The 25,947-nt window shown below is 41.7% G+C and overlaps 1 protein-coding gene across 1 annotated transcript in view; it reads right to left on the reverse strand.

Annotated features, from left to right (window-relative positions):
• The window catches only part of LOC117402755 (polypeptide N-acetylgalactosaminyltransferase 2), a 120,695-nt gene extending 108,320 nt beyond the window's left edge, over window positions 1-12,375 (reverse strand). The window contains exon 1 of the mRNA XM_034004192.2: window positions 12,128-12,375. Coding sequence (XP_033860083.1) covers window positions 12,128-12,223 — 96 coding nt within the window. The 5' untranslated portion in view covers window positions 12,224-12,375. The remainder of the gene's footprint in view (window positions 1-12,127) is intronic.
• Between the last annotated feature and the right edge of the window lie 13,572 nt (window positions 12,376-25,947).

Below are 25,947 nucleotides of genomic sequence, written 5' to 3' on the forward strand. Positions count from 1 at the left end.
CCTGCTGCTATGCTATCTCTGTCTGCGTTCTGAGCAATATAATGGCTTTTATTACTTTTCAAAAACAAACGACTATCCAAACGAATATTTAAATTATGAGCGAATATCTTAACATGAAAATCCTGTGTTTGTCCCAACACTAATAAAAATAAATCATGGGATGTGTCATAATAAAAAAGGAAATGTATACAGTTTCAACAAATAAATATGAATTTGAAGAGTAACTTGTTTTTAGGGCTGGTGTTAAAGTAATTTAATTGTCCAACAGCTTCCAGTCCCACCCTAGAGCCGATGCCTCTTAACTAGCATTATAATTCTAGGTTGCAGTGTTTTCTTTTTGTTTTTTTTAAAGCAATGAAGGCTTCTCGCTGCAGGGGTAGAACAAATCCATCGGCTCAAAGAGGTTAGCAGAGGTCAGCAACAGAGATACTGTATAAACTCAGCCTGGTTACTGGAGATTACAATGCCAGGCAGCTGCACATTCTGCAAAGGAGTTCAAAACTGACAGGTGCGTGATACACAGAGCGGGTGAGTTTTCTTCACATTGCATAGAAATGGCAATCACGCTTTGGCTGCCAAAGTGAGAGTCATGCGACTGCAGCATGTCAAGAAAGCAACACAGCAGACAGAAGCTCCTCCTTACAGAGCAGGCTACCCACTTGCAGCAATAGACACCATACATATTGTGAACAGTGCTTTGAATACTGATAGCAACTTCTAAGAATATGCACAATACTGGAATTTTAGAAAGTGCTTTACATTTGCACTGGATTGCACTGGCCCCTTCATGTTGATTTTGAAGGGAGTTAGCGCTGACAATGAAGAAAAAGTGTGTCAAAAGGTGCTAGCAAATCAGGAGCAACGTACACTCCCTTTGAGAAAACAATAGCCCAAGCGATTGCCTTTGATGAACAAAAAATCTGTTCTTTATATCCACAGCCCAACTTGTTAATGAAGAATTGAGAAACATTTATATTCAATCTTAGCATATGTGACTGCAGTGTTTTGTTATATTCATAAACAGGAATTATTTTTATACTTCTAATCTTTACATTAAAGAGCATTTAGAGTTATTTATGATTTATATGGGAACCGATTTGGAACGTGGCTTCTTTAACTTTAATTTTGTTGGAACATTTACAGACGTGCTCAAATTTGTTGGTACCCCTTCACAAAAAACGAAGAATGCACAATTTTCTCTGAAATAACTTGAAACTGACAAAAGTAATTGGCATCCACCATTGTTTATTCCATATTTAATAGAAATCAGACTTTGCTTTTGATTTTTTATTCAAACATAATATTGTAAATAAGAAAACAAATGAAAATGGCATGGACAAAAATGATGGGACCGCTAACCTAATATTTTGTTGCACAACCTTTAGAGACAAGCACTGCAATCAAACGTTTTCTGTAGCTCTCAATGAGACTTCTGCACCTGTTAACAGGTAGTTTGGCCCACTCTTCCTGAGCAAACTGCTCCAGCTGTCTCAGGTTTGATGGGTGCCTTCTCCAGACTGCAAGTTTCAGCTCTTTCCATAGATGTTCGATAGGATTCAGATCAGGACTCATAGAAGGCCACTTCAGGATAGTCCAATGTTTTGTTCTTAGCCATTCTTGGGTGCTTTTAGCTGTGTGTTTTGGGTCATTATCCTGTTGGAGGACCCATGACCTGCGACTGAGACAGAGCTTTCTGACGCTGGGCAGTACGTTTCGCTCCAGAATGCCTTGATAGTCTTGAGATTTCATTGTGCCCTGCACAGATTCAAGGCACCCTGTGCCAGGCGCAGCAAAGCAGCCCCAAAACATAACCGAACCTCCTCCATGTTTCACTGTAGGTATGGTGTTCTTTTCTTTGAAAGCTTCATTTTTTCATCTGTGAACATAGAGCTGATGTGACTTGCCAAAAAGCTCCAGTTTTGACTCATCTGTCCAAAGGACATTCTCCTAGAAGGATTGTGGCTTGTCAATATGCATTTTAGCAAATTCCAGTCTGGCTTTTTTATGTTTTTCTTTCAAAAGTGGAGTCCTCCTGGGTCTTCTTCCATGGAGCCCACTTTCGCTCAAAAAGCGACGGATGGTGCGATCAGAAACTGATGTACCTTCACCTTGGAGTTCAGCTTGTATCTCTTTGGCAGTTATCCTTGGTTCTTTTTCTACCATTCGCACTATCCTTCTGTTCAATCTGGGGTCGATTTTCCTCTTGCGGCCACGCCCAGGGAGGTTGCCTACAGTTCCATGGACCTTAAACTTCTTAATAATATTTGCAACTGTTGTCACTGGAACATCAAGCTGCTTGGAGATGGTCTTGTAGCCTTTACCTTTACCATGCTTGTCTATTATTTTCTTTCTGATCTCCCCCGACAACTCTCTCCTTTGCTTTCTCTGGTCCATGTTCAGTGTGGTGCACACAATGATACCAAACAGCACAGTGACTACTTTTCTCCATTTAAATAGGCTGAATGACTGATTACAAGATTGGAGACATGTGTGATACTAATTAAAGAAACTAATTAGTTTGAAATATCACTATAATCCAATTATTTATTATCTTTTCTAAGGGGTACCAACAAATGTGTCCAGGCCATTTTAGAATATCTTTGTAGAATAAGCAATAATTCATCTCTTTTCACAGCTTCTTTGCTTTATTCTATGACATACCAAAGGCATGCAAGTATACATGATAAAATAGCTTTTAATTTCATCACTTTTCAGGAGGAATGAAGCATTATTTCAATGAGCTGTAAGGGTACCAACAAATTTGAGCACGTTTGTATTTAATACATAGACCTCCACCACATACTTTATCATTTCTGTAGTAATTTAGTCCAACAGGTTTTATATTTTGATATTTACTTATTGTTTTGCTTGTCAGTCTTCTGAATAACAGCATTCATGTTTCAAACCGGCACACAAAGAAAAGGTGCATTTAAAAAACATTAAAATGATCTGGAATAAATTACCAAGCATGGGTATGAAATATGGGTTTTATATTACTTAAGAAAACAGTTTATTTTTTAGAAACTTTTAATATTTTAGATCAGCACTGAAGTGTATAAATAGTGCCCGTCCCTGGGGACTCTACCATGTTAGTTGATCGCGACTGAAGTTATGTGTCCCAAGCCAAAGGCAAGGGCACTAACGAAAGTTAAGGTCAGCTAAAACATGGCAGAGCTTTCATAGAGAGGGCACTATCGCCAGTAGAAAATGATTTTTCTATTTTCTTTTTTTAAAAAACATGACAGTTTAAAACCTACATTTACCTTGATATTATAACGATTCATCAGGTATTCTTCCACGACACGTTTTAGGAAAACTCTCACATACATAATTACAGAAAACAAATAACTATTAAACAAATAACTTCACTAGTCAGAGCAGCTTATAGTTTATCTGGACAGTGCCAGCTATCTGAATTGAGCAATAATTTAGGGCTACTGATTTTCTATTCTGGGGAATACATAGCATTTCAACATAAATATGACATTGATAGTTAAAATAAGTAAATAAATATTACCACAATTCTCTTTAATTAAAAGCCAAGATTTTCAATCAGATTTTTGTTGCTGTAATCGTAAGTAAAGCACCTGAAGACACTTCAAACCTGTCATTATGTTTATAGACATCACTTGGCTCATTGCTGGCATTAAAATAAGCAGGAAAACCTAAGAATTATATTACAACAGTTCAGAAAACCAAATGACCAGCACAGTGAGAATCAGATTCACAGTCTTCCACTAACACTGTAGTTCAGTCTACAAATAAAGGTGTTTTGAAAAGATCTGTTTAGCTTATTGCTGGTATTACAATAATAACAAATATGAAACAGTTTAGTAACAGTCCAGCAATGTCATGTGAGAGTAATCCTACGTACAGTACTTCAAATGAAGTTTACCATTTTACTGGCAAGACAATAACCAAGATAAAATATGAAACACTTTGAGAACAAAGGCGTGCTGACAGACTCTTTGCTCTACACAGGCTCTCTGCTGTGTATCACCCGACTGTAATTTAAATAGCACCCCAATCAAGGTAAACACATAATCCATCCTCCCAATTGTTTCTTATGCTAAATTTAACAAGAGGTGTGTCTCTGGACAGAATATATTTATGAAACAAATGGTGTGTCATGTAGTGACAGTGTCATTTACACAGTACAGCGATCAATTTCCTTAAGAAATAAGGACATTGCTACAAAAATAGCTTTCTGCTCATTTCTTCATCATCAGGTAATATCATTTAATTAAGAAAGTCATAGTTTAACATTGCTAATTATAACTATTAAAATGCAGGTAGAGTGGAAAGAAATAAACTAAACTAAACAATAATTAAATATGCAATTCATTTAGCTTACTTACTTCGGGAAGCCCTGCCTTGAGAGCAGTGCCTCAGGTCTAATATTTTTAGCAGAGAAGAATGTAGTGCTTTGTATTTATTGCTGTCTTTTCTGCTTTCTTGTTCTCTATGTGTGTACGACTGGAAATCTGATCTTAATGGTATTGACTCGTACATGATCAATCGAATGACAGCAACTATGGGTCTTTTTTATAGAATGTATGTTTGCATGTACATATACTGTGGTTTGCAGAAGTATTCACCCCCTGCAACATTTTCACATTTTGTTGGCACCTGAGTGTACTCCGCGATCCTTTCCAATTACATGTAGAATCTAACAAACTACTCCACATTGATAAAGTTAAAAAATGCATATAGAATATAAATAAGTAAGATTTACAGAGAAAAACAGATCAATCTCAGTTGCATAAGTATTTAACCCCTTTGCTACTGCAGCCCTAAATCAGCTCAGGTGCACATGATTTGTTTGAAAGGTCACAAAATTAGTGAAATGGTTTCAGCCTGTGTGTACTCAAAGTGGTTTAACTTGTAGATAATTTCCCTCAGGTATATAAAGGCTTTCAAGCTGCAACTCACATAGTGATCCAACAAAGCAACCATGAAGACCAAGGAGCTTTCGAAACAAGTCAGGGATAAAGTGGTAGATAGGCACAGAGCAGGAGAAGGGTACAAGAACATTTCAAAAGGTACAGATTATCCCTCTCAGCACAGTGAAGTCCATCATTACGAAGTGGAAGATGCATCATACCACCCAGACACTACCCAGATCAGGTCGCCCTCCCAAACTGTGCAGCCAGGCAAGCAGGAAACTGATTCGGGATGTCACTCTGAAGCCGACAATGACCTTGAGAGATCTGCAAAGTTCTGTGTCTGAGATGGGAGTCAGTGTTCACACATCAACAATAAGCTGGTCACTACACAACGCTGGCCTGTATGGACGGGTGGCAAGAAAGAAGCCACTACTCAAAAAGCCTCATCTGAAAGCATGTATGGAGTTTGTGAAAAAGCATGTAGATGATACTGCAGACGTTTGGTTTTGTGGTCAGACAAGACAAAATTGAACTTTTCGGTCTAAATTCCAAGCGTTGCGTCTGGCGCAAGCCCAACACTGCACATCACCCAGTCAAAACCATCCCAACTGTCAAGCATGGTGGTGGCAGCATCACGTTATGGGGATGCTTCTCTTCAGCAGGGACTGGGAAGCTTGTCAGGATAGAGGGGAGAATGGATGGTGCAAAGTACAGGCGAATCCTTGAGGAAAACCTGTTTGAGTCAGCCAAGACTGAAACTTGGGAGGAAATTCACATTTCAGCAGGACAATGACCCGAACCACAAAGCCAAAGCCACACTGGAGTGACTGAACAAGGAGAGAATTAATGTTCTTGACTGGCCCAGTCAAAGTCCTGACTTTAATCCAATCGAAAATTTATGTTCTAATTGTCAATAGAAGGTTTGTAACATAAAGGTGATGCTATATTTTCGTGGACTGAACCTAATGATAGAGTAAATGGGTTAAAACTGATTATTCTTAAAACTTATGTAATTCTAAGTTATGTTTCCCTATTAGAAATTAAAATTAGGGACGTTCGCATCTGTTTCATTTCCTAATCATTTTAAATGTGTTTAATCCTCCACATACTGAATTTTTGTAACCAATCAAAAAAGCTATCATAAGAAGCCATCCATTAAAGTGATGTTACTTTTTATACTACAACCACAAATGTGTAGGAGACAACAGGCCATATTTTCAAAGCGTTCACGTCAGGCTTTAATTAACTCCTATTTGTTTTGAAAGAGTTTAAACACCTGGTAATTTTACAAAACTAGAACCAAACTATTAAGTTATATACTTCAAGTTCTCGAACACTTTAAAGTTATTTTGTTTTTCATTTTATAATATTAACTTGATTTTTTCTTCTTCTTCTAAAAAATAGGGGTTAAATAATAGAGGAAACACTAGCACTGCACACATCCAACTGTATAAACACTATATGAAAAGAATATCTTTGATAGTAGCAAACATAAAAAGGGTTAAATGTTTAAACTCTAAGCTATTAACATTCCTACTTTCAATGTCATTCAGTGGTGTTGTGAAATAAATCCTAACATGTCCCGATTCCAAAAAGAAAAAAAGCTATGCCCTTTCGAAAAAAAGAGTTTAGAAAGAGTAATCCAAGATTAAAATCAACACTAGTCGTTTAAGAAATGTCAACAGATTGTAAGAAATGTAAGTCACTTTAAGATTGTCCAGACCAGCAGATAATCTTACAGATCTACAGGAGATTATTTTTCTTGTATCTGATAACCAAAGCATTCACGGTTTTACTGAAGAATTGCAGAACTCAGGCCATTGTTACAAAAGGTACCCACAGAACCAAGACTGCTTCGTAATAAACAAAATGTATAAAAAAAATTATAAAAAAAAACTTGTACAGTAGTCAAATTCACACAGTAGATCAATTTCCTGTCCTTAGATAAATACAACCACATCTCTAATACAATGCAGGTCTACGCAAGTTATTCTGAAGACTGAAAGTAAATAGATGATTCTAAGCATTGTTACTGGCTGGGAGGCAAATGGTGCAGCAAATACTATTCTATTGCATTGACCCTGAAATGTAAAATTTCACACAAGGGCTTTTGCCATGATTAGTGAAATTCACAAATGGTTATTAAAAGGCATACTGACATCTTTTTTTAATAATAGCACTGTTTAATATGACATACCGTTAAATTAATTCATATGAAATCGACTATTTTGTGTTATTATTTATTTTCATTTAATCATAGTGGTTAACTTTACATTTACATTTCTAAATGCCAAGAACTGCATTTTTTTTTCATGGTGCAAATATTAAAATAATTAATAATTTTGTGTTTGTGACTAATCGTGCATTTATTTTTATGTGCAATTATATTTGTCCAAAATATAACTGGTCACTATTCAGTGCTACCCCTACACGCATCAAGTACCCAGTGTTAAAGGCACAGTGAACCACACAGGTTTAAAAATACCTAACCCATTTAAAAAAAATGTTTACTTTGAAAGTCCATGTTGACAGTATTAGATTTATAGGTGTTTCTTCTTGTCAGTATACGGAAACATCACACATGTCAACAAAGGAAAATGGAGACCACACCATTCATACCGCCCTGCTACTATATTATTATTATTATTATTTATTTCTTAGCAGACGCCCTTATCCAGGGCGACTTATAGTTGTAAACGAAAATACATTTCAAGAATAGGTAGTACAATGAGGAGGAGGAGCAGCCAAAAAGCTTTATGGAGTTAAAACCAATGTAATTCAAACAAATTGGACAGTCAGGTAAAAAGCCAATTAGTAGCCAGTAGGATGTCATGGATGTAAAGCTTTGCCTGTTCTACTTCTTCGCTCCTACAATTTTACCTCTGAATTTATGCTTAGCTGCATGAAGTTACTGCATCAAACATTCCACTCAACAACAGATATAAATCAATGAAGAGGCTTATAAAACAGAAGTCCTGTATTTGTACCACGAGTTCAAAAAGCACTGCAATTCTGAAATGTGCAAAAAATGTTTCAAATGGCTGCAACTTTATGCATGTCACATTGTATACAAGACAAAGGACAGTCACTGTAAATGCCAGTACAATACTGCATCACACCCTAGGCTCTTATCAAATACAATTAATGTGCTAAAGTGCAAAATAAACATTTGGTTGCGGGGGGCCATACTGACCCCATCATTATTCTTTGTGTGCTGAACTATTAGGTGATTCAATCAAATTTAGATCCACCACTGTTAAGATCCTTACAAGAGCACCCCATTATGTTATAATGTAGTAAAGGGAGTTGTTACTTTTTTTATTATTTCAACTGACAAATGCAAGCCTCAAAACCATACAGTTTAAAAAATAAATAAATAAAAATAAGAGTTGAATCCGGACACTGAGCGACTGTTATTTATGCCTAGAATGTTTGGGAGAGAACGTGTCCACTGTCCATTTAATTGACCACAAAAAAAACTCCAATAACAGTTGGGAAATTTAAAAAACATCTGGGACAGTAAACAAAAAATAAACTGCATCACTGCTCCATAGCATGGAAAATGCCTTGACTGTTTAGTCCCAAAGTTAAAAAGCGAAGCCAGCGTTGTTGACATGCGTGGATTACCGGAGTTGTTATTTTCCTCTGCATTTCTGCTGATTGGAAACTATTCCCAAAAGACACTGAGCGCCCATATGCCCATATTTTCCTCAGCACAGGCAAACTTTCTCTTTTCGCCTCTACAGAATGGTATATAATTATTTTGGTCATTTATTTAGGTTTAGCAAATTAAGTTGATAGGATGTGCTTGATTTTGTGCCTGCCTTTCTCCTGCCTTAACAACGGTTTAGAAAATAGTGTATGCCAAGTATGTTAGTAACGTGGTCTTGGAATCTAAATGCTATATTCAATCTTGTATACAGTGCATTTTTAAACATACGCTGGCGTGTGTTAGTTAAGTTTATTAGTGTTGGCTAGAGCTGAATCGTGGTGAACCCTTTTTAGACTGCACTTGCAGATCTTTTGATCCAACCCTTTTACTATTCACTGAACTTTTGCCTGACCTAATCACCAAGTTACTGGATTCTCAGATGATGCACTATCCTTGCACTACTACAATCCTAAATTGTTGCATCCTATTGTATTTTAGTGGTATTCTTTGCACTTACTGCATTTAAATATTCATCTTGCATTGTAACCCTGTACAGTACTGCCCTGTAACACCTCCAAGTCACCTTGGAGAAAGCTGTCTGCCAAATATATAAATAATAATATTTTTTGGCCACCAGCCGCCACTGATTGATTGAGAAATTGTATGTGTGTATATTATATATATATATATATATATATATATATATATATATATATATATAAATACACAGTACTGTGCAAAAGTTTTAGGCAGGTGTGAAAATGCTGTAAAGTAAGAATGCTTTCAAAAATAGACATGTTAATAGTTTATATTTATCAATTAACTAAATACAAAGTGAGTAAACAGAAGAAAAATCTACATCAAATCCATATTTGGTGTGACCACCCTTTGCCTTCAAAACAGCATCAATTCTTCTAGGTATACTTGCACAAAGTCAGGGATTTTGTAGGCATATAGTCAGGTGGATGATTAAACAATTATACCAAACAGGTGCTAATGATCATCAATTCAATATGTAGGTTGAAACACAATCATTAACTGAATCAGAAACAGCTGTGTAGGAGGAATAAAACTGGGTGAGGAACAGCCAAACTCAGCTAACAAGGTGAGGTTGCTGAAGACAGTTTACTGTCAAAAGTCATACACCATGGCAAGACTGAGCACAGCAACAAGACACAAGGTAGTTATACTGCATCAGCAAGGTCTCTCCCAGGTAGAAATTTCAAGGCAGACAGGGGTTTCCAGATGTGCTGTCCAAGCTCTTTTGAAGAAGCACAAAGAAACGGGCAACGTTGAGGACCGTAGACGCAGTGGTCGGCCAAGGAAACTTACTGCAGCAGATGAAAGACACATCATGCTTACTTCCCTTCGCAATCGGAAGATGTCCAGCAGTGCCATCAGCTCAGAATTGGCAGAAAACAGTGGGACCCTGGTACACCCATCTACTGTCCGGAGAAGTCTGGTCAGAAGTGGCCTTCATGGAAGACTTGCGGCCAAAAAGCCACACCTCCGACGTGGAAACAAGGCCAAGCAACTCAACTATGCACGAAAACACAGGAACTGGGGTGCAGAAAAATGGCAGCAGGTGCTCTGGACTGATGAGTCAAAATTTGAAATATTTGGCTGTAGCAGGAGGCAGTTTGTTCGCCGAAGGGCTGGAGAGCACTACACGAATGAGTGTCTGCAGGCAACAGTGAAGCATGGTGGAGGTTCCTTGCAAGTTTGGGGCTGCATTTCTGCAAATGGAGTTGGGGGATTTGGTCAGAATTAATGGTCTCCTCAATGCTGATAAGTACAGGCAGATACTTATCCATCATGCAATACCATCAGGGAGGCATCTGATTGGTCTCAAATTTATTCTGCAGCATGACAACGACCCCAAACATACAGCGAAAGTCATTAAGAACTATCTTCAGCGTAAAGAAGAACAAGGAGTCCTGGAAGTGATGGTATGGACCCCACAGAGCCCTGATCTCAACATCATCGAGTCTGTCTGGGATTACATGAAGAGAGAGAAGCAACTGAGGCTGCCTAAATCCACAGAAGAACTGTGGTTAGTTCTCCAAGATGTTTGGGCCAACCTACCTGCCGAGTTCCTTCAAAAACTGTGTGCAAGTGTACCTAGAAGAATTGATGCTGTTTTGAAGGCAAAGGGTGGTCACACCAAATATTGATTTGATCTAGATTTTTCTTCTGTTCACTCACTTTGCATTTTGTTAATTGATAAATATAAACTATTAACATGTCTATTTTTGAAAGCATTCTTACTTTACAGCATTTTTTCACACCTGCCTAAAACTTTTGCACAGTACTGTATGTATGTATATGTGTATATATAAGAGAGAGAGAGGATAGGTTTATAATATATGCAAATAATAAAATGATAGTACACAGCGCTTTATTATGGAATGTTTTATTATTATTATCATTATTATTATTATAATTATTATTATTATTATTATTATTATTATTTATTTGTGTAACGCTATCTCGTTTGTTTTCTTTCCCGTAGTTTTTTCATTACATTTTTTGTTGGCCAAATGAGGCAGACTGTAGGCTGCTTGCAGTGCTTTAACACATCCTAAAAAGTTAGTGGAAACCCAGTTTTAAAAAGCTGTACGATATGAGCAGTCGCGCCAGGTCAAATCTCAACTCAAACAGAAATATTTAAATACCGTCCCGTAGTTTAATTAGGTTATTTACATTTGGAAGGAGAGTTTCTCAGGCTAGAATAAAACATGGAAACACTCACAACCCGAAAGTACTACCAAATAGAGTGAGAAAAAGGCGAGACATTTTTTCTTTTTCCACGGAAACTGACCCAAATGGATGAGATTACATCGTGCCTTGCCAGCAATTTGTCATGTTTACACTATCCATAATGTAGCGTCCCATGTGGATTAATTTCTCCAGCAATAAAAGTACAGATTAACAATCACAATTTACAATAGTAAAAAATAAGTAAAACAAACAACTAAGTAACACGTCATCCTATTCATAATACGGGGACAAATGTTCAGGAAAATAAACACTGGCCAGCGACTGAACAACAGGGTAATACTTGAAATAGTTAAAATACAAAATACAACATGATGATACATGTTTTTACATTAAATCATAAGCAAGTTTACCTGTCGGGTTTGTCGAAATCTGCCACACCGACTACAAAATATACAGCGGACAATAAGAATATTCATATTGTATAATCTACCATCATTTGAGATCGGTGTTAAGCTTTTAACCTATTCATAAAAATGCTTAATACAAGAGGTTTCTGTCAATGACATAAAATACTTTGAAATCATAGGGTTGGAAAGAAAGAAAAAAAAGCACCCCAATCCCCAGCGCCGTTTCAGTTCCTCTTAAGATGGTACGTGGCTGCTTAGCAAAATTGTTCTACACATATATTGGTATCTTATTTGACAAACTACAGTAATAATAATAATTAAAAAAAAAAAAAAAAACATTCATATTGATAATAGAACAAAGATTTGGTTCGTTAAAAACTAGATGTACATTCCCATTTCTGACAGCTCTGAGCTCAGTTTCTTCTATGGAATACATTATCGTTACCAAAATTAAATCTTACCTTTCTGTTCATCGCTGTTCCCGAATAAAAGTAATATGCGATGCCGAGGACCCACAGCACGGCAAAACACAATAATACCCTTGATTTCCTTCGCATTGCTGTGGGATGGATGGGTAGATATATTTGACAGATTTTCTACCTTTGATAAGACCACTGCGAAATCCTAGATGACGCTCCGTGTTCAGCTGTGTTCTAGTGAAAGCAGAAAGAGAGCAGGAAACAGCCAGCATCACCGGGTTAAAGGGGAAAAGTCAAGCAGCTCGATAATCCAATCACACTATGCAAAGACACCGACGAGAAAGAGAGGAGGGGGGGGGAGGGGGTGTGTGTAGCAGTGACCAAACCACAGACTCGTAACTGCAGTGTCAGTGTTAATTGTGACGCGCTTTGAATGAATACGTTTGTAGCGAGGTCTAACGATCTGTAACTGTACACTTGCAGCGGCCTCGTTGATGTAATTTTTGTAGCCTAAATAAAATTAATTGAATTTAGTGTTTACATTATAACATTAAATGCACGATGCCACACAATGCATTGTGTGGCATCGTGCCCCCACCCCCCGTATGACGTGTATTTTCGGTAACTGCGCCTGCACAGAACTTGAAGACAGAGCGGAAGATCAGGGGAGGCAGTATTGTACAGTGTTTCTCGGGAAAATTAATAGACTGATCTTTAGATCTGTGCTGCTTTTGGATTTTTTAAATGTACGTTGAGTTGGAAGGGTATTTTTCTTTAATAAATAAATAAATAAAAACGGACTACCTCTAATATTCTCCGAGAGACCTTTTCTCTATCCTCCGTGTCGAGTTACACACACCTTGCATTAGGGCTTCTGGTTTTCGCCTGTCTTTTACGAATTAATTTCACAATTAACATATCTCTCAGTAATTCAGAAACCAAAACATATTAAACACTGCTCATAGTTATTTTAAAAGGAAAGTAGTTAAACACGACGAAAACACAGAATACCAGACGTCCTCAATGTATACTGAGTATCAAAAGAAACGTATCTCTTAAATTTGGATACAATTCACTAGATGTGATCGAAAAATGACAGACTGTTTTAGAGAAGGTGCAGTGACTTTTTATTGTGCTGATTAACAATTGACATCATGAAGATGCTGCAAAATGACCTGTCGATCTTGGGCAGGTGTTGTGACCTGTCACTGACAGAGTGTGTCTGGTTATACCGTCTCGCCAGGTTTGAAATTGCTGTGAGCAACCAAGACGGGGAGCCACAGTACGCTGCCCTAGTCCAGCCTCCAACATGCCGATTGCACGAATGCGCTGCTCTCTTGACAGACGCGGCATATTATTATTATTATTTTTTTTTAATGATTTTCTTTATTGCTGTTATTCAAGCTTGCAATTCAACAGCTGAAATCACTCCATATCGAGTGTCCAATCAACTGTCTCACTAATTAGGTGATTACGTGCATATGCTTCAGTCATAATCACTCAAGCGTGTCATGGTCAAGAATAAATTATCGAGTGGTTAAAAAGAAACCAAAAACATTTTGTCAATGTCCATCCTTTATATACCTTTTTTTAAAATAAGTGTGTTATAATACTGATAAGTTTATTTTGATGCTCGGTATATATTATTCAGTGCTAACTTGCAGTTTGAAGCCTATTTTGAAGATTACATTTTGAAATGAAAACACAGATTTTGAAGCGTTTTGATAGTTAAAATTAAATCAAAGTAGCTATTTTAGAGGTATAAAACTAACTTGGCTTCATAAAGGTAGGTTCCCTTTCAATTCAAAGATGACCGCCAATGATACTTTTGGGATATGCCTTCTTGTCAGTCCACGGAGTGACGTCCTCAGTCCCACCTTACCGAGGTAATAAATAGTCACTGCGCGGACACATCGGTCTCTTTTGCCTTTCACAGACAGGTAGGCAATGTGGGTGAGTACTACTCAAACTCTTTTCCAGTTGTGATTGACTCTTTAGAGCTGCTTTGAGTTTTTGTGAGTTCCCTTGCAATTAATTGCTAGAAGTAGGCTTGCCACTTCACCAGAATCAGAAACTGCTACTGAAAGCTGTAAAAAAATAAAAATAAAAAAAGAGAGAAGGGAGAATACGACCCTCCAGTGAGTCCAGCCTTGCTCTGCAGCCGCTGTTGACTCGAGGGCTCTGGGCGACCTCAGTACACCCACTCGGTGTGTGTAGCCTAGCGCCCCTACAGGTCACCGATTAATATTGATTTTACTGTTACAGTAAAAAAAAAAAAAACTCCAGTTTGCTGTCGAGTGACTGTTTTTTACTGCATTGCAGTTTAAAAATAAATAAATAAACGACAACCATACACTTCCTCCTTTGGGCCTTAGCCTTAGTGTTGAGCTGTCTGCGCGCATCACCACTCACCCATAAAGCAGTGTGTTTTCTTTTCTTCTGTCTGTTTTTCCCCCTTCTCCAGGTCCGTGACTGTACTACCCCGCTGTAAGCTACACGCTGCATTGATTGCATGCTCCGGACGCCATCTTGGGTGCTCCACTCCACTGCAAGCTTCACACTGCACTGGTCGTGTGACCGCACTACAATTGTCTAAAGGCTCCACACCGTTGCAAGCTACGCGCTGTCCCTGGTTGTGTTACTGCAACCAGCCCAGACAAAGACACACAGCCCAGTACCTTGGTGCTTTGTCCTTGATACTTGGTGCTCTCGGTGCTTCAGAGCCTCAGTGTCTCGGCGCCCTCAGTGCACCAAAGCCTCGACGCCTCGGTGCCCTCGGTGTTCAAGTGCTTCCCGACATCGGTGGCTTCATGCTCTGGTGCTCTATAGCCTCGGTGCCTCATTGCTTTGGCATCCGCGGTGCCTCGAGAGCTACACGCCTCGGCACTTAGATGCCTCAAGGCTTTTTGAGCTTGTGCGGCGGCACTTTTGGTGACACACTGTCCCAGAGCCTCGGTACCCTGGTGCTTCAACGCCCATGATGCCTCGAGGATTCCTCATCTAGGTGCTTCGACGCCCTCAATGCTTTAAACTCTGCGCATTGTGCCCTGAGTGGCCCCTGCGCTCCATAGCCTCGGTATGTCGAAGCTCTCGGGCCCCTCGTGGTCCATAGCCTCGGTGCCTCGAATTTGCCGACTCTGCTTCGATGCTTCACCCAGATCCCCTCTGGGTTTTTTCAGTGCCTCGGTGTTACACAGCCTCGACGCCTTGGTGCTTTGGCTCCGTCGATGCTCCAGAGCCACCGCAATCGCTCTAGATCTCCCTCGAGGGGAGGAAAAAGAGCTAAAAATGCAGACCAGGCGAGGGATATTGCCGAGTTTTCAGACCAGTGCAGACTTCGACCCCCCAGCCTTTTCTGGCGTTCCCAGACTTGCTGGAGGAGGTAAAATCCTCTTGGCAACACCCGGCTTTAGCGCCCAATGTGTTCAAGAGCGCAGCCGCACTTGTCTCCATGAAGGGAGCAGAGGCAGTAGGGGTTTGCACAGTTCCCTCCGGTGGACTCCACTATAGCGGCCCTAGTGCGAGCCCCCCTTGTGGGAGGTCTATCTAAGGATCCTGTATGCCCAAACGGCCAATGCAGGATCATGGAAGCCCACCTGAAAAAGACCTATGCCGCTTAAGCACGGGTGACACACCTTCAAACACAGGAGGCCTCTTGACTGCCTACCTGGATGACATGTTGCGTTCTGTTACCCTTCCCGAGCCGCTTGCTTCAGAGCTATGGGCAGTTTCGGGCACCTTATTGCAGATATCAGGCTTCTAAGGGTAGAAGCCTGACGGGCTTGGTGGTGGCATGCAGACAGCTTTGGCTGTCTCAGACGAGGGTCCCAGATGCGGACAAGTCAGCATTACTAGATGCGCCTATCTCCGTTGGCCACACCTTTGGACCAGCGACAGAGGAAATCTTACAACGCTCTCATAGAATGAGAAGCGTCCCAGCAGGTGGCTGCGATGCTCCCCTCCCATGCCTCGGCACAGGGAAAGGGAAGGTGATGGCGTCCGGCAGTTACCATGGTAACCCGGACTATCCCGATCCCTGTGGCACAACGGGACAACCTGAGGCACCGCCTCCAGGCCTCTGCAGCAGCGAACACAAGGGGCCATCAGCAAGAACGGGGATACATTGGATGTGGGGCACCAGTGCACAAGCGCCCAGGTAGACAGTTCCAGAAGAACCACCACTGGCAGCCTCTGCCACAGCCTCAGCAGCCCCAGCAGAAGCCCTGAAGGCTTGCGGCCTTAGACCCACCCATTCGCACAACACCATCTGCACTACTGCGCAGTTGCACCTCAGACTCCTGGGTGCTTGCCCCCGTACACACTGGCTATGCACTGCAATTCCACTCGAGACCTCCTCCCTTTCGAGGGATCATGGTCACATCCGTGAACGGCCCTCTCCAGGTCTTGGCCCTCAAACAAGAGGTAGAAACACTACTTCAAAAAACAAGCCATCCGTCTCGTAGAACACACCTCTCTAATAGAGGGGTTCTACTCAAGGTATTTCTTGGTGTCAAAAAAGGATGACGGCCTTCGCCCCATCCTAGACCTGAGACACCTCAACGGGTTCTTGAGGGAGAGGAGGTTCCAGATGGTCACACATCGCCACATCCTCCAGTCTGTCAGGCCGGTGACTGGTTTACAACAGTGAACCTGAAGGACACGTATTTTCACGTTCCTATCGGTCCAGTGCACAGGAAATATCTCCGCTTCGCCTTTCAGGGAGTGTCTTCGAGTTCTCCATGCTGCCATTCGGCCTCTCCTTAGCCCTCCACACATTTTCAAAGTGCATGGATGCCATCCTAGCGGCTGTAAGGGATCAGGGTGATGAATTACCTGGACGACTGGCTGATTTGTTCCCAGTCCCAGGAAGGATAAGTGGCCCACACAGCGATTGTGACGGAACATCACTGGGTCACCCTCAACGATGCAAAAAGCCAATTAACACCGGTGCAGAGTACGGTCTATTTGGGTCTCCGGCTAGATTCCCTTACAATGCGAGCCTACCTGTCGGATGACAGGCTAACTGTTATTTGCAACTGCCTGGCCCTGTTTCAACCAGGGTCCACAGTGCAATTAGCGTTGTGCCAGAAACTACTGGGTTTGATGGCCGCAGTGTCCTCAGTCATTCAACTGGCGTTACTTCACTTCAAGCGTGGCTCAATGCCTTTCGGCTACACACCAAAAGCGACAGTGTCTCATCTGTGCTGGAAAATGCTACACTGGATGGGAGTCATTTACAACTGTCAAGTGGTGCCGACAGATGCATCCAACTCAGGTTGGGGGGCAGTCTAGGCATGCAGAGGAGTCCGTGGATCCTGGTCGGGTGGCTGGGCATCCCTGCACATAAATGCGCTAGAACTGAGAGCAGTCCACTTCACGCTGCAAAATGTTCTCCCTGTGCTCTGCAACAAACATGTCCTTGTCCGCACGGACAACATGTCAGTAGTTGCGTACATGAACCAGCAAGGATGGCTTCGGTCCCTGGGGTTACACTGCATAGCCTTTCGGCTGCTGATTTGGGCACAGAGGCACCTCCTGTCTCTCCGGGCTGTGGTTACCGGAGTGGTAAACTGGGTGGCGGACCTCCTCTCCAGGGAGGATCCTCACCCATCAGAATGGCGACTGCACCCTCAGGTGGTGCAGTGCATTCGGGAACGCTTCGGGGAAGCCCAGGTCGACCTCTTTGCCATGGCAGAGATGACCCATTGCCCCCTGTGGTTCTCCCACCACAGCTGTGGAAGTTCACTAGGCATTGACGCCTTAGTGCATGAATGGCCCAAAGCGTCTTTATATGCTTTCCTGCCTATACCACTGCTTCCCTCCTTCCTCGAAGGTCAGGAGAGAGGAAGCGACAGTTCTCCTGGTGCATATCATGACATCACCACGAGTCCAAGACCATGCAGACATCACCGCACCGGCCATTACAGCAACTTCCCATAACAGCGCTACGACATTACCGCAACAGACATTACAGCACCGACCATTACAGCAACTGCTCATAACAGCGCTACGACATCACCACTCAGAACTACAATTCAATTCCCAGAAGACTCTGCGAAGTTCACAAATGCGTCATTTACCAGGAACCCCCCTTACCCCCCTCAGTATGCAACTTTTAATGTCACCTAGCAGTGTCAGTGAGATGAAATATAATGAATCTTGGTTGTAAATCTCCCTCCCGACCTGTGAGGGCGCTAAGCAGCGAGGACAGAGTTCTTTGGATGGGCTGGCCTAACAGTTCTTTCCCCGGGTCGGGAAGTCGGTCATTCTGGAAGAAGGCGAGACTCCGTTGCAAGAACGTATTGACCCGGAAGGGAAACAATGTAGCAGCCACAGATTGTAAAGGCAGCTGCATTCGTTTACCAAAGGGTCATGCGTGACTTAATATAAGGGGGACAGAGAATCGTAATCTGTTCCTTCGCTTTGGTCACGAAATATAACCCGAAAGGACCCTTGCAGTAATTGTGAAATATTGTGAGTGTTTGTTTGTCTTGTCTATAATTGTTACTTGTGTTTTCAAAGACTGCTAACACGCTCCAGAGCTGTCGCCAAGGACCAGCAGAAAACCTGGAACAGCACTGCACTATTGTCACTCATTAAACTGTATCACCCACCACGAGCACTACAGCACACACCCAGGACTGGTGACTGTGTTTGTATATTGTGGGACTGCAACCTGTTATTATTTAACCCTGTGCATTACACATTGCTGTGTATTGCCGGGGATCATTATTTTGGTCCTGTAAGCTGCTAGAGAATAGATTTATATTGTGTGTGTGTGCGTATACAGTGGTCGTCCAAAGTTTACAAACCCTCATTTATGAAAGTGTAACACCCTAAAATTAATGTTGAATACATGTATATGGTACATTCCTATAAACACCCCTATTTATTTATGGTAAATATATGTAGATGGTACATTTCTAAAATCCCCCTATTCTTCTGTTTTCTAATATAAAAAAAAGTTCAGCTTGTTACAGTTACATACTGCTTTGTTTGTGTTGTGCTCTTGTAGCCCTGAATAAATATATTTTCAAAGAAACAAAAAATCACCATTTAATGTGTGCAACAGAAGCATACATTGGGATACCTTTGATAAACAACTGTGGATATCGGCCAATTATAATATACGCTGAGACCTTGAGGGTGGAAGACTCACTCAAATAAAGTTATGAATGCACATAAATAATAATAATAATAATAATAATAATAATAATAATAATAATAAAAGCTTCTGCTCAGAACTCAGATACAGGGGGATGGGGAAGAGCTCCAAGTCTCACGCTGTCACTGGAAGAATTGGATCAAGCTTGCACCTTTGACAATTCAAAAATATTAGCGATGTAAATATCTCTGTGATGTATTTGTATTTTAATAGACCCTTTTATTAGATATAATGTACAGACCCTGATTAGCAGTAGTACTAGAAATAATAATAATAATAAAAACTACGTGCCAAGCAAGTACATAAAGAGGAATTATCTGACAACATTCTCATTTCAAACAACAAAAGCGAACTCGCTCTGGATAAAAGCGTCATGCTAGAAATAAAACAGTGGGTTCAGTAGGGATACAACAGGGCAGAGAAGCAAGGGCAACTATATAAAGTTAAACTCTTTATTTAAAAAACAAATCTGTACAAAACATACATTTTAAAAAAAATCCAAACTCGTCATGTCCTTGTATCGGTCCCCAAATCCCTGTGGAGGAGTAATCATATACAAAAATATTGCAGCGATATAGGTTAACTAGAGCTACAATACATATCAAAACATGTGCTGAATATCCTTCTGCAACAAGTGAAAAACAACAAAAAAAAATTGATATGCAGCCCAACTACATAAACCAAGCTCATGCATGGAGGTTTTACTGATCGTATTTATCAGTCTGTATGGGAAAAGTGAAGAAAATATATATTGGTGAACCCCGCTCTGACTGCGTTGTGTGTCCGAGTTCCCGGTGACACTTTTGTGAACTTTGCAGCGCTGTTATGGGCAGGCGCTGTAATGGTTGGCGCTGTAATGTCCATTGCCGTGATGTCAGCGCGGTTTTGGGCTCGCTGTTGTCTCACGTAACCCTCCTGGTGGCCCAGGAGAACCTGGTTTTCGAACCTCTGCCAGCTGCTGCAGGGCCAGCCCTGGGAGATCCCGCTCAGTCAAGCGAAAGGCACCCTCTGGCACCCAGAACCAGGCAGGCTCCAACTGTGGGTCTGGCCCCTGAACGGGACCGTCTGTCCGCCCTAGGGCTCTCAGACGCAGTAGAAAGTACACTGCTGAACGCTAGTGCTTCTTCCACAAGAGCGTTGTACAACTATAAATGGAAATATTTTCAAAACTGGTGCATGGCCGGAGGCCATAATCCCGTGTCTTGCCCTATAGCAATTATTTTACAGTTTCTGAAAGATCTACTAGAGGCGGGTAAATCTCCCTCTACGTTGAAAGTGTACCTAGCAGCCATATCTGCTTGCCATGTTCCCATCGACTCAGTATCCCTGGGCACTCATATACTGGCGACCCGTTTTCTGTTGGGTGCTCAGCGGTTACGTCCTCCTATAAAGGACATGGATATCATAGAGCTGAAATATCTCTCTATGAAGACAGCCTTTCTGTTAGCGATCACCTCCACTAAGCAGGTCAGTGAGCTACAGGCACTGTCCGTGCACAGTTCCTGTATGCGCATTTAGGATGATGGAAACAGGATATTGTTGCGCACGAACCTGCTTTCCTCCCTAAGGTGAGGGAGCGTTTCACCTGAATCAATCAGTGGAACTAGAGGCTTTCCATCCACCTCCCATTGCGGAGGAGTCGGATAGGAGATTAAATTCCCTCTGCCCGGTTCGGCATTGAGATGCTATGTGCATAGAATGAGAGCGCTGCGTCAGTCTGACCAGCTCTTTGTTTGTCATGGTGAACAGACCCGAGGACAAGCCCTCTCTAAGCAGCGACTGTCCCATTGGATTGTGGACATGGTTTAGACTGCGTATACTAATGCCGGCCCACCCCTCCCTGGGATGGTGGCCGCTCACTCAACCTGAGGTGTGGCTACGTCATGGGCCGCCTTCAGAGGTGCCTCGTTGACCGATATACAGTGCCTTGCAAAAGTATTCAGAACCCTGACCAATTCTCTCATATTACTGAATTACAAATGGTACATTGAAATTTCATTCTGTTTGATATTTTATTTTAAAACACTGAAACTCAAAATCAATTATTGTAAGGTGACATTGGTTTTATGCTGGGAAATATTTTTAAGAAAAATAAAAAACTGAAATATCTTGCTTGCATAAGTATTCAACCCCTGTGCTGTGGAAGCTCCCAGTTTACACCAATGAAAGAAATTGCCCTAACGAGGACACAATTACCTTACCATTGACCTCCACATGTGAACCATTAAAGTTGCTGTCACATTTTCTGGATAAAAACCCCACTGTTGAAGGATCATTGGTCAGGCTGTGAATCTGAAGGAAAATGAAGACCAAAGAGCATTCTACAGAAGTTAGAGATAAAGTAATACAAATGCATAGATTAGGGAAAGGGTATAAAATAATATCCAAGTGTTTGGATATCCCAGTGAGCACAGTTGGATCAATAATCAGGAAGTGGAAGCTGCATCACACCACCCAGGCACTGCCAAGAAAAGGCCGTCCCTCAAAACTCAGTGCTCAAACAAGAAGGAGACTTGTGAGAGAAGCAACAGAGATGCCAACAATCACTTTGAAGGAGCTACAGAGTTCAGTGGCTGGGAGAGTGGAGTAATGGTGCACCAGTCAACCATATCAAGAGCTCTGCATAACACTGGCCTGTATGGGAGGGTGGCAAGAAAGAAGCCGTTACTCAAAAAGTACCATCTGAAAGCACGTCTGGAGTTTGCCAGAAAGCATGAGAGTGACCCAGCTGCGATGTGGGAAAAGGTTTTGTGGTCAGATGAGACCAAGATAGAGCTTTTTGGCCAAAACTCAAAGCACTATGTGTGGCGCAAACCTAACACTGCCCATGCCTCCAGACACACCATCCCTACAGTGAAGTATGGTGGTGGCAGCATCATGCTGTGGGGATGCTTCTCATCAGCAGGGACTGGGCATCTTGTTAAAATTGAAGGAAGAATGGATGGAGCAAAATACAGGGAAATGCTGCAAGAGAACCTGCTTCAGTCCGCTAAAAAACTGAAGCTTGGGAGGAAATTCACCTTTCAGCAGGACAATGATCCCAAGCACAAGGCCAAAGCAACATTGGAGTGGCTCAAGAACAAAAAATGTCCTACAGTGGCCCAGTCAAAGTCCTGATCTCAATCCCTTTGAGAATCTGTGGCACTATTTGAAAATTGCAGTCCACAAGCGTCGTCCAACCAACCTGAACAACCTGGAGCAAATCTGCCAAGAAGAATGGGCCAAAATCACTCCGACACTGTGTGCAAAGCTGGTACATACTTACCCCAAAAGACTTAAAGCTGTTACTGCAGCGAAAGGTGGCTCTACCAAATATTAATGTGTGGGGGTTGAATACTAATGCAAGCAAGATATTTCAGTTTTTTATTTTTCTTAAAAATATTTCCCATCATAAAACCAATGTCACCTTACAATAATTGATTTTGAGTTTCAGTGTTTTAAAATAAAATATCAAACAGAATGAAATTTCAATGTACCATTTGTAATTCAGTAATATGAGAGAATTGGTCAGGGGTCTGAATACTTTTGCAAGGCACTGTATGTACTGCGGCTAGCTGGACTACCCCACACACATTCACCAGGTTTTACCGACTTAATGTCGTAGATCCCTCAACCTCTCTAAATCTGACCTCCTTTTCTTTCCCTCCTCCTCCCCCTCCTCTGATCTCTCTATCGCTGTTCCTCTGGAATCTACCACACTCTCTCCCTCTTCCTCCGCTAAGAACCTCGGAGTCACCCTGGACCCCTGCCTCTCTTATTCCCAGCACATCTCCACTCTGGCACGCACTTGCCGATTCTTCCTGAGCAACATCTGAAGAATCCGACCCTTCCTCACCAACTACGCTACCCAGCTCCTGGTCCAGGCCTTGGTACTCTCCCGCCTAGACTACTGCAACTCCCTCCTGGCTGGCCTCCCTGCGTCCGCCACCCGTCCGCTCCAGCTCATCCAGAACTCCGCTGCCCGCCTGGTGTTCTCTCTGCCTCGCTTCTCCCACGCAACTCCATTACTCCGCTCACTCCACTGGCTCCCGATCACCGCTCGCATCCAGTTCAAGACTCTTGTACTAGCCTACAGATGCCTTGACCAGACTGCACCCAGCTACCTCCAGACCCTCATCTCTCCCTACACCCCCACTCGACCTCTCCGCTCCGCCTGCACTAGAAGACTGGCTCTACCTCCCCTATGCTCCCCTGCCTCCAGAGCCCGCTCCCACTCCACCCTTGCTCCGCAGTGGTGGAATGACCTTCCTACAGAAGTCAGGACTGCCCAGTCCCTGACCACATTCCGGCGCCTCCTTAAGACTCACCTCTTCAAACAGCACCTGTAGAACTCCTCTGTTTTATCCTGGGACACTATCACCCTTCCTTAAATGCGCTTTATTTGCTCTTATCTGCCCCCTATTTTACTGCATTTAACCCTGTACTTCAGAATACTGTAATCTGCCAAGTGTTTAATCTGTAGTATTTTGTATTTAATCATATCCTGATGTAACTATCACTGTTATCTGCTGTATTATTGAATTGTATTTTGTCACACTTGTACTTGAACAAAAGTCATTGTATTTATCTTGCTTTTATTGTATTACTTGTATTGTAACACTTGAAATGTATTTGCTTACGATTGTAAATCGCCCTGGATAAGGGCGTCTGCTAAGAAATAAATAATAATAACAATAATAATAATAATATGCCTTTAATAGGCACCAGGGTCCTTGAGGTTGCACGCTCAGACCACCAATACTAGATGGCGGTAGTGAGATGACCCTCAGATGCTTTCCTCTCATTCTCCCTCACGACGGCTCTGGTATACTTTCCCAAAAGTATAATTGGCGGTCATCTTCTAATTGAAAGGGAACGAACGATAGGTTACGGATGTAACCCTGGTTCCCTGAAAGAGAAGATGACCGCCAACCTTGTGAGGTTGCATCACTCGCTTTCGCGGGTTCAATGCAAAAGAGCCTATCGGCAGCTTTGATATAAAATGCTCCGCGAATACCTGAAAAGCAGGCATATCCTAAAAGTATCATTGGTGGTCATCTTCTCTTTCAGGGAATCGTTTATGATGCATATCTCGACTTATGCTGGCACCATCATATGGGGAGGCAGTATTGGATGGGTTTATTCTTTCTTATAATGCCTCCGGGAAGCACTATCATACGGGGAGGCAGTATCGGTTACGACACCTGTCGTATTTATTTGAATCATAAAAAAACAGTTTTCATCTGTGAGGTCCTTTCATTGTTGCCACTACAAAAAATTCCTGACCTGCATATGTATAGGCGATGTTTCCCATTTCTGGACACCGTTGCCTCTTTTCCACTGTACAAGCGAGCCACACCGGGGCCGTACCGAGCCCTCACGGTGCGGATAAGGAGAGCCTGGGTTGTTTTTCCACTGCAGAGCCAAGCCATGCTACGGACGTCGGACACAACGAAAGACAGTTGTTATTAATTAACTCAGTTTACCAAAAGATGCGCAAATGGTGTTAAAAAATGGATAGATCAACATTACAGCTGTCTTGTATCTTGTATTTAAATATATTTAGGAATTTCTTTATAATCCACAAATTTAACTTTTTATATAAATTTAAATAAAGTTCAATTAGTTCTGTTGAAGGGGAAAAAAGGTTTTAAAAATATGATTTGCCAAAGATATCCCATTTTAGGATAGGATTTTTCTAGAGTTGTTTTTTGTTTGGGTGCTTAAAAAAAAAAAAAAAAAGCTGTGCGAGTGCAACGAGAGCCGTAGTTGTATGTGTGGTACAGCCGTGTTTTGTTTTACTATATGTTTGTAAATAAGTTTACATTTTTTTCTGCATTTTTTTCCCTTTATATTAATATAATAAAGGTCAAGGATGAAAAATTTGATAGAACTTTGTGTTTGAGTGTGTGAGTTAAGTGTACCGTACTCGTGGTTTACGTCCATTTGCTTCAAATCGTCAGAAATTCGGGCATAAACTTAATAATTTCTGATGCACTACTTCAGATCTTCCTGAATACTTCTATCTGCCCAGATAAACTAAAGCCTGCACTTCCTCAGCGTCCCAAGGCTGTACTTTTCGGTCATCACACTCACTGCCCGCCATGTTGTTTATCTTTCTGGAGTGTACTGACCGATGCAACGTACTTAACCCCGCCCCTGGCCTGGCTTGGCTCCGAGCCAGATTCAGATGTCTTGTGAGGCTGGAGTTTTTCATGGTTTGGTTCTCACTCAGCTCAACAAATAGCCACTGGAGAACCACCAGTACCCGTACTGTACCGAGCCTTCACGGGTCGGACGTCTCAGTGGAGAAGGGGTAGTAGACTGTCTTGTTCTTCCTGGGTCAGTGTCCCCACTGTTCACTTCCTTCTTTACTGTCATTAACCAATCAGCTACTTCTGTTATTGACTGACACGCATTCAACCATTAACATGTTTTTTTCTGCTGGGGTGAAATTACCACAGAAGTAAAGCAGTAACAGACTTCCTGGAAGTCAACGAAAGCAAACCAAGGACTTTGTGTAGTGCCAAGTTATTTTCAATTTGAAACAGACTACAACATGCGTTTCTTTACAAACTGCCAATTTAAGACCTATGTAGCTAATGGAAATGCAAAATAGATAAGCTTTATGAAATTAAATGTTAACTACAATTGTGTTAATCCCAGGTGCATTTTGCTGGCAGCTGGGCTGGCTTGACAATCACTCACATTCTCCATG

The sequence above is a fragment of the Acipenser ruthenus genome, chromosome 5, assembly GCF_902713425.1.
Source record: "Acipenser ruthenus chromosome 5, fAciRut3.2 maternal haplotype, whole genome shotgun sequence".
Lineage (NCBI taxonomy): Eukaryota > Metazoa > Chordata > Actinopteri > Acipenseriformes > Acipenseridae > Acipenser > Acipenser ruthenus.